The sequence below is a fragment of the Terrapene carolina genome, unplaced genomic scaffold (assembly GCF_002925995.2).
Source record: "Terrapene carolina triunguis isolate 2854851 unplaced genomic scaffold, T_m_triunguis-2.0 Scaffold612, whole genome shotgun sequence".
In the NCBI taxonomy this organism is placed as follows: Eukaryota; Metazoa; Chordata; order Testudines; family Emydidae; genus Terrapene; species Terrapene triunguis.
Window position 1 is genome coordinate 206,279 of NW_020664963.1, and position 8,721 is coordinate 214,999.

At 44.9% G+C, this 8,721-nt stretch overlaps 1 protein-coding gene across 1 annotated transcript; it reads left to right on the plus strand.

Moving 5' to 3' along the window:
- Positions 1 to 736: 736 nt before the first annotated feature.
- On the plus strand, positions 737 to 5,987 carry LOC112107209 (olfactory receptor 10A7-like). The gene is made up of 2 exons (XM_026659221.1): positions 737 to 848; positions 5,039 to 5,987. The coding sequence occupies exon 2, from the start codon at positions 5,058 to 5,060 to the stop codon at positions 5,985 to 5,987; it is 930 nt and encodes a 309-aa protein (XP_026515006.1). The 5' UTR covers positions 737 to 848; positions 5,039 to 5,057.
- The last annotated feature ends 2,734 nt before the right edge of the window (positions 5,988 to 8,721 follow it).

Consider the following 8,721-nt stretch of genomic DNA (forward strand, 5'->3'; position numbering starts at 1 on the left):
CCCAGGAATGTGTTTACATGAACACCCAGTACTTAGGAGTGCCTGTGTTTTAGCAATGCCAGCTGTACCTTTGCCAAGTTCATGCACCGGAGAGTGACCTCAGAAGCAAGCGTCTGTTCTATGACAGGGCCTGACTTTGGCTCCTAGTATAGGCTGACTGTGATTCAGGCCTAAAGTCTTGCACCAGGCCCCATGCTCCAGGCTCCCTGTCACTACTACAACTACCTTTGGGCGAATTTGTGAGTGAATTTAAGCACTGAAAATCTCTACATCTGCAATTGTGTCCATTAGTCCAGCTGGACTCTACTTGGCCATTGTTACTTATGGAATATTTCCATTGAAGGCAATGGGACATCTGACATGAGAAAAGACTTCTCAGTAGAGTCAATGTCTGCAGGGCCATGCACTCCCTGGGCGCTGCATTACAGTTCAGCCCTGCAGAGCAATGACCACCTATGGCTGGGAGCAGAAAGGCAATTCATCTGGGCGTGGGAGGTTGGTTGCATCAGGATATTTGTTTGTACCATCTGCACAGAAAACACAGCACTAACTCCCCAGGCTCAGCCCCTTCGGAGGTGGAATCAAGAGAGACACAGGCTGCCACGGAGAAGGATACAAGTATGAGGTGAACTCTAGACTGTGTAAATAGAGGGGGAAGAACATGTTCTAACCCAGATCACGGCAGTTGCTTGTCCTTTCAGGTAGATGCAGGTCTCTTTGCTGAAAAAATCCAGATTTTGCAGAGTGAGAAGAGACAAGAACTTCAGCTGAGGATCCTGAATCCTGGCAGCCAAACCCTAAGAAACAAGAGCTCATCACTTCAAGCTTCAGCTGTTGTATGGTCACAGGTGAGCACCATCTTCTTGACTGTGTTTCTATCCCCCCTTCCAGACAGGGGCATGAATGTGCTCTGTGAATATTAGCAGTTTTAACCTCCTCTGCCCACAGCAGTGATGGTTTTAATAGCACCATTTCAGAACAGGGAAATTGAGATACATCTTGTGAACGGTCCTCAGCCAGGGATCTGGACCACTGCTTCCAGTAGAGCTATGGCTGATTCACACCAGCTGGGGTCTGGCCCACTGAGGCCAGCAGAGCTATGGGCCATTAATTGTATCTGGGAATCTGGTTCATTCACTCCCTATGGAGCTATGGCCAATTCACACCAGCTGGGGGCTGGCTCATTCACCCCAGTGGAGCTACGGACGGTTCACACCAGCTAGAATCCAAACAAAGTGAAGCAGATAGAAAGGAGCATAATAAGGATATGGAAAATGTAAGGAGAAAATTAGCAGGATGGCACAGGGTGGGCTGGTCTTTGGAGGGAGATGGGCTCTGCCCCCACCTCTGTCTTGTCCTCTGAACCCAGCCGATGAGTTTAGGTTTGGGTGACAAGATTGTAGCTCAGGGATGGGACTTCCTAAAAGAGGGAGCCAGGTGAGCTCCCCTGCTCAGAGAGATGTGGGGAGCTGTCAGAGAGCTGGGCCTGACACCCAGGGAAAGAGGACAGGGCTGTAGGGGGACCCAGAGTCAGAGAGGAGTGGGACAGGAACTCTCCCTAGCAGCAGTGAGGGGTAGGAGCAAACTCTCGAGAGGTAATGAGAGGACCAGGAGGGGTTTACTGGGAGATTCTCGCTCTGAGTGAAACCCTCATTTCAGGTTAATAGAGAAGACCTCGTAACGGGGGAGGTGGGGAGGGGGGGATAATTCAAAGGCACCAACAGTGCAAGTTGGTTTGACGGAGGCCTGGGGGAAAATGGAGGCAGTGGCAGTGTCTGATATGTGAAGAGGTTCGACTGCCAGAGGGAATTTGAAGTACATGTGCTCTGAGTTAAAAGCAAGCAGCAAACTCTTTCAGTTTATCTGAGTCGGGGAACTGCAAGACTCTGTTGATCCACTGAACTCTCGGGGAATAAAGATAAGGACTAGAATTGGTCAGAAATTTTCCGAAACTCACTTTCTTCAGAAAATGTTGATTTGGAAGGAAAATTTTAAATAGAATCATAGAAATGTAGGGTTGGAAGTCATCAAATCCAGCCCCCTGTGCTGAGTCAGGACCAAAGAAATCTAGCCCATCCCTGACAGGGGTTTGTCCAACCTGTTCTTAAAAACCTCCAGTGACAGGGATTCCCTCGGAAGCCTATTCCAGAGTTTAACTCCCCTTGTAGTTAAAAAGATTTTCCTAATAACTAACCTAAATCTCTCTTGCTGCAAACTAAGCCCATAACCTCTTGTTATACCTTAAGTGGACATGGAGAACAGTTTATCCCCATCCTTTTTTGAACATCCCTTAAAATATGTGAAAACTGTTATCACATCCTATCTCAGTCTTCTTTTCTCAAGATTATACATTCCCTATTTTTTTCATCTTTCTTCACAGGTCAGGTTTCCTAAACCCTTTATCATTTTTGTTGCTATCCTCTGGACTCTCTCCTATTTATCCCCATCTTTCCTAATATGTGGTGCCCAGAACTGGACACCATACTCCATATGAGGCGTCACCAGTGCTGAATATAGCAAGTCAGTTACCTCCCGTGTCTTACATATGACACTCCTGTTAATACCCAGAATGGTATTAACCTTTTTGCAATGGAATCACATTGTATATTCAATTGCTGATGCACTCTAACCCCCGATCCTTTACAGCAGTGTTACCACCTAGCCATTTCTTCCCATTTATTAGTTGTACATTTGATTTTTCCTTCCTAAGTGTAGTACTTTGCAATTGTCTTCATAGAATTGCATCTTGTTGATTTCAGACCAGTTCTCTTATTTGTCAAGATTGTTTTGAATTCTTATCCTGTCCTCTGACAATCCCTCCCAGCATGGTGTCATCTGCAAATTTTATACATATTCTCCACTCCATTATCCAAGTCATTAATGAAAATATTTAATAGTATCAGACACACGACAGAATCCTGCAGGACCCACTAGATTCACCCTCCCAATTTGACAGCGAACTATCAATAACTACTTTTAAAATATGCTCTTTCAACCAATTGTGCACTCACCATAAAGTAATTTTGTCTTGACCACATTTCCCTAATTTGCTTATGGGCTATATCCTGTCTACTGCTTTTCCTCTAGCCACTATGCTGCTAATTTTATTAAAGAAGGAAATTAGATTGGCCTGCCTCCTTGCCTTCTTGTCAGAGTTTTTGAACTGCCCCAGCTCCCACTGACTTCAGCTGCTGTTGTTAGGCTCAACACTCTGTAATCAGCTCCCGGTGTCTCAAGTTGGGCACCCAGAGAAAAAGGATCACACAGGTAGTGACTACTTCCCAAAGTCTAGCATCTCATAGGCAGGGATAGAACCTATTTCTTCTGGATGATGTTCACTTGCCTTAACTACAAGATCATAATTTCTCTCCCTGCAGTCCTCTACCTCATTCTTCCTGGAATTTCCAACTTCTAGACTGAAGGATGGAAGGGTCCTACAAACAACAGTCTCATTCACTACACAGCAAGGAGGGGCAGGTGTGGTGTATTGAGGACTGTATTGGAATTGCAAGCTAATGCTATCTCTTTAACAGTGGGAGGTGGTTTCCTGGTCCTGCTTGCAGGCTAGAGGGCTCTGTAGTAAAGCATGCAATCATCAGAGTCAGTCTGAAAAGGGCCATCTTGCAGGAAAGGTGGTCCATTGTGCCTCTCTCTGTATTAGGAATCAGTCTGCTTTGTCTCTCTCTCTGTGTTTTGTGGTTCTTGTGTGTTATTCTGAATTCTAAAAAATAAAAATTAAGTACACTTCAAACTTTCAAGAACAATATTCTTTGTTTTAATCTAACACCTTTCTGTATCTGCCGTGAACATAACAAGAGGCACAAATAGAGAATGCATCACCTCAGCAGAAGAGATAAAATGAGTGCAGGTGAAGAGTCACTGATCACAATCTGCCAGTCCAAACAATAACCACAGTGTGGCTAGGGCAAGTGTCTTCCCTCCCAGTACAGTCCAGTGATCCAGGCCTGGTACTGGCCTCCTACTGAGGACAAAACCAAACGCAAGGAGTAAGGATCTTTCACCACAAACTAGTTTCAGCTTGGGATGCTATATAGGAAAATATGCCAATGTAAATATACCATAATAATTATACTGATAAAACTCTGCATGGACGCACTCATTCTGGATGGAGTGCTATTTTATGGCTCCATTTACATTGCTTTGAAAGTGACATAGTCTACATTGGAAAAAGGCAATCTTAGTTGGGATAAAGGGGTTCTGATGAGGAGTTGCACTGGTATTATTATACTGTGTAAATCTCCCTGTATACAAACCCTAGAGCATCCCCGTGACTAGGAACAGGGCTGAGTTTATGTCGGCTTAGCTAAGCCTGTTCACTTTCCCCAACTCTGCCGAATGAGACCTGAGCAAGCAAAGCAGGGTGCTCATTAGTCATTGTTAGAAGCCCTTTGTCAGAGAAATCCAAAAGTTAGTATGTGAAGATCACAAAGCAGCATAAAAAACTGATCTACATGGTACAGCACAAATGATATCAAACAATGACTACCTAAAAAGACTTAGGAGGTGACGGTTTACACTGGCACAACCACATTCATTGAGCGTTGGTTTCTGTTGAGGACAAGGGAACCTTCTGAATTCCAAACCAAGCCAATTCTCAGCCAGCAAAATTGTGGGGTGTTTTACCAGCCCAAACGAGTCTTGCTGAATTCAGGGAATCCAGTGCCTACACTTCAATTGACAGATGCCTCGTGGTGAACTGGTTTACTCACTGCAAACCACTAGTGCAAGCTCTGTGGAGTGGAATCAAGGAAGCAAGGCTTAGTCTGTTGTTAGTCAGATAAATTAGGTTCTTTGTACAAATCTGAGCTTGCCTTAGCAGTGGGTTTCTGTGTCTGTCTTTCTCACTCACACTCCAATGTCGTCAGCCCTCATTGTATGACTCTCGCCCATCAGCCTGTGTGTTCAGCCCAGTATTTGGGCTGGTGGCCTGAAGGAGAGGGAGCCTTCCAACATTAAAGCATTTAAATTGATAATGTGATATTGATGTTTAGTAAATGCTGTTCTCGTTCTATTGCAGGGTTTGGTTCATTTCCCCCATGGCAGACAAGGAACTTGGAAATCAAACCTTCCTCACAGAGTTCATCCTCCTGGGATTTGGGGCTAGCCCCAAACTGCAGATCCTTCTCTTACTGCTGTTTCTAGTGATCTACATTGTGACCATGGCTGGGAACATCCTCATCATGGCAGTAGTTGTGGCTGACCAGCACCTTCACACCCCCATGTACTTCTTCCTGGGGAACTTGTCCTGCTTGGAGACCTGCTACACCTCCACCGTCCTGCCCAGCATGCTGGCCAGTCTCCTGACTGGGGACAGAACCATTTCTGTTGGTGGCTGTATCACACAATGTTACTTTGTTGGTTTCCTTGCAGCTACTGGGTGTTATCTCCTAGCAGCGATGTCTTATGATAGGTATCTAGCGATATGCAAACCACTGCATTATACAACCCTTATGAATGGCAGGTTCTGCCTCCAGCTAGCAGCTGGGTCTTGGGTGAGTGGGTTACTGGCTAGTTCCATAGTAGCGGGTATGGTGTTACAATTAACTTTCTGCGGCCCCAATGAAATTGACCATTTCTTCTGTGAATTTAAACAAATAATAAATCTCTACCACAATGACATCTACCAGGTGGAGTTTTTAATTACCATTGTGGCTGCTTTATTGACACTGCCGCCATTTGCTTTGACTGTGACATCCTATATTTGTATCATCTGCACCGTCCTGCGAATACCTTCCACCACCGGGAGGCAAAAGGCCTTTTCCACCTGCTCCTCTCACCTCATTGTAGTGACGATTTTCTATGGGACCCTGAGCATTGTGTATCTGCTACCAAAAACCAAGACACTCAGAGACCTCAGCAAAGTGTTCTCCCTCTTCTACACAATTCTGACTCCTATGGCCAATCCCTTTATATACAGCCTGAGAAATAAAGAGGTGAAAGAGGCTCTGAAAAAAAAATGTCAGTAAATGTGTAGACTTGACAAGAATTCAGAAAGGACAAGGTATTTTTTGAAAGACAAATTAATGGTGAGTGCAGCTGATTTACAGGGTAATGCTCAGATGTTGTGTAGCCCCTTATTTCATGCTAGGTCTTTGGTATTGTGAGCTCATAACATTTGAGAATGTGCAAAGATTTGAAACTGTAAGTTCCATCAGAACCAGGATCTCTGTGTTCAGAATAAAATTGAGCTGTATTTTCCTTGTTGAAGGTTGGTGGTTAATAAGATTTTGGTGAATTCCATAGACTGAAACAAAGTCAGCATGTAAAATAGTGACTCGGGGCTGGATCTCCAAAGGGACCTAGGAATTGCAACGCCTCACTTCTAGTGCTGTGCCAGCCAGCGAAACCCACACCCAGACATTGGGATTCAGGGGGCACGTCTACATTGAAATAAAAGACCCACAGCAAGGCTGGGGATGGCCCAGGTCAGCTGACCTGGGCTTGTGGGGATTTGGGCCACAGGGCTGAAAACGGCAGTGTAGATGTTTGGGCTGGAGCCCAGGCTCTGAAACCCTGCAGTGGAGGTGGGTCTCAGCCCATGCTGCAGCCCAAGCCCAGACATCTACACAGCTATGTTGAGCCCCTCAGCCTGAGCCCTGCCACCCCCAGTCAATTGACCCAGGCGCTGAGACTTGGCACCATGGGATTTCTACTGCCGTGCAGATGAACCAATAGAGTGTCAGGCCAGAAGGGATTGCCAGATCGTCTCGTCCAACTCCCTGTACAGCACAGGCCACCGCCTTCCCCTCCCCCCCCCCACCAGCACCTTGACACCGAACCCCACAACCCAAAGGAGACCAAAGTATCACAGCCCTCAGGAGACAGGGCTGTGATGTGCCACAGGCAGTGAGCAGGAGGGACCAAGGTGTTCTGGTGCCTGAGGCCCCCGCAATGGCAGGGAAATGGTTAAGTGAGAGACACCCAGATAATCCTGGCAAGTGACCCGCACACACACGCTGCAGAGGAAAGTGACCCCCACACACACCAAGGTCACTGCCAGTCTGAGCAGGGGGGAAATGCTCCCTGACCCCACACATCCGATCAGTTAGACTCTGGTCACGTGAGCAAGAATCATCCAGGCCAGCACCTGAGAGAGAGAGAAAACGCTCGGTGCCACCTCAGAGCCCCAAGCCTCTCCACCAATGTCCCATCTCCAGCCCTGGCCATCCCTGATGCTTCAGGGGAAGGAGATTAAAAAAAAAATAGGGTAGAAAAAAATCCCTTCCTAACCCCTGCAGGCAGCCAGCTGAAATCCTGAAACATGACCTGTAAGGGACATAAGGCATAATCCAGGAGGCAGTCCTTCCCCCCCACTGCTGTCTGTGCAGAGCAAGATGTTTGACTCTGTCATAAGCTGTCTCCATAATGGCAGAATCCCTTTTGTTCTGGCCTAGGAATAGTGTCATTGAGAACTCAAGTCTCGTTTTGACTATCATTATATTATATTATATTATATTATATTATATTATAATAAAGCCAAAACAAAACATTTCAATAATTCCCCATCAAAAAATTCAACTAAAATCAATAGATCCCCACAAAACACATCAGTTGCATTGAATCAGTGTTTTTAAATGGAAAGCTGGACATTTCAACCAGGTCTAATGGTGATGCACCATCCAGTGCTATATTCAGAAGACAGAACTGTAAACATCAATTTCACTGCACATATATAAACTTAGAAAAATATTTTCATCAATAATAACTGAAATTTATGGATATGCAAAGGAAAAAATGGTGCTTAAAATTATTAGTGTCAAAATCCAATGATTAAGACTTTTGAATTAGGCTTGTTACAAGCAAAATAATAGTAAAAACAGGTATGATTTGTTGATTGAAGGATATTTATTGTACATTTTGATATGGGATGTTGACAAATTGTGTTTTAATGGTTAATAAAGCTTTAGCTTTTTGAACCTCAATGTCTACTGTCACTAAATACTCTCCTCCCCCGCCCCCAATTTCACACAACTGTGAAAATTTAAATCAATAAAAATCTAAAAAAATGATTTAAAAAGCATTGATATCATCCATCAGAATTATTAAGAGAAATGAGTTCTGCCAAACCTGTGCACAACACAGGACAGAGATTCTCACCCCATGATTCCTGCATTAAGCGTATCACTTCTAGTTGTATCTTCTAGGAAGAAACATCCAGTCTGGACTTAAAGACTCCAACTGATGGAAAATCCACCACACCCCTTGGAAAATTGTTCCCATGGTGAGCTACTCTTCCTTTTTGTCTCTTGTGTCCTGGGCAGAGGACAATGATTGACTCAGTGAAACACCCCTGTGCAAACGTTGGGCCCTGGCCCAATCAGAGGTTGCTTGCTGGCCTGCTGTAGTGGAACTTTGTTAATGGGGATGCGGAAAGGAGATACATATTCTTGGTGCCGCAGAACTGTGGCTCAAGATTTTGCCTGATGCACTGTTCTTTCACCCGATATTTTCATAAGTATTTTACAGTCTAAATTTTGGGAAGCTCGTCCTTTCTTTGGTGGGGACCCAGGGGTGTGCAATAAAATAAAATGAAGTAGAATAAAATAAAATGTTCAATTGCAAGTTTTCCACTTGCATCACTTGTGAACATATTTGATTTCATCCACATTTCTTCCTCCCAGAATGGGGTCCAAGGGTTACCCAAAATCTTGAAGTGTGTGTGTGTGTGTGTGTGTGTGTGTGTGTGTGTGTGTGTGTGTG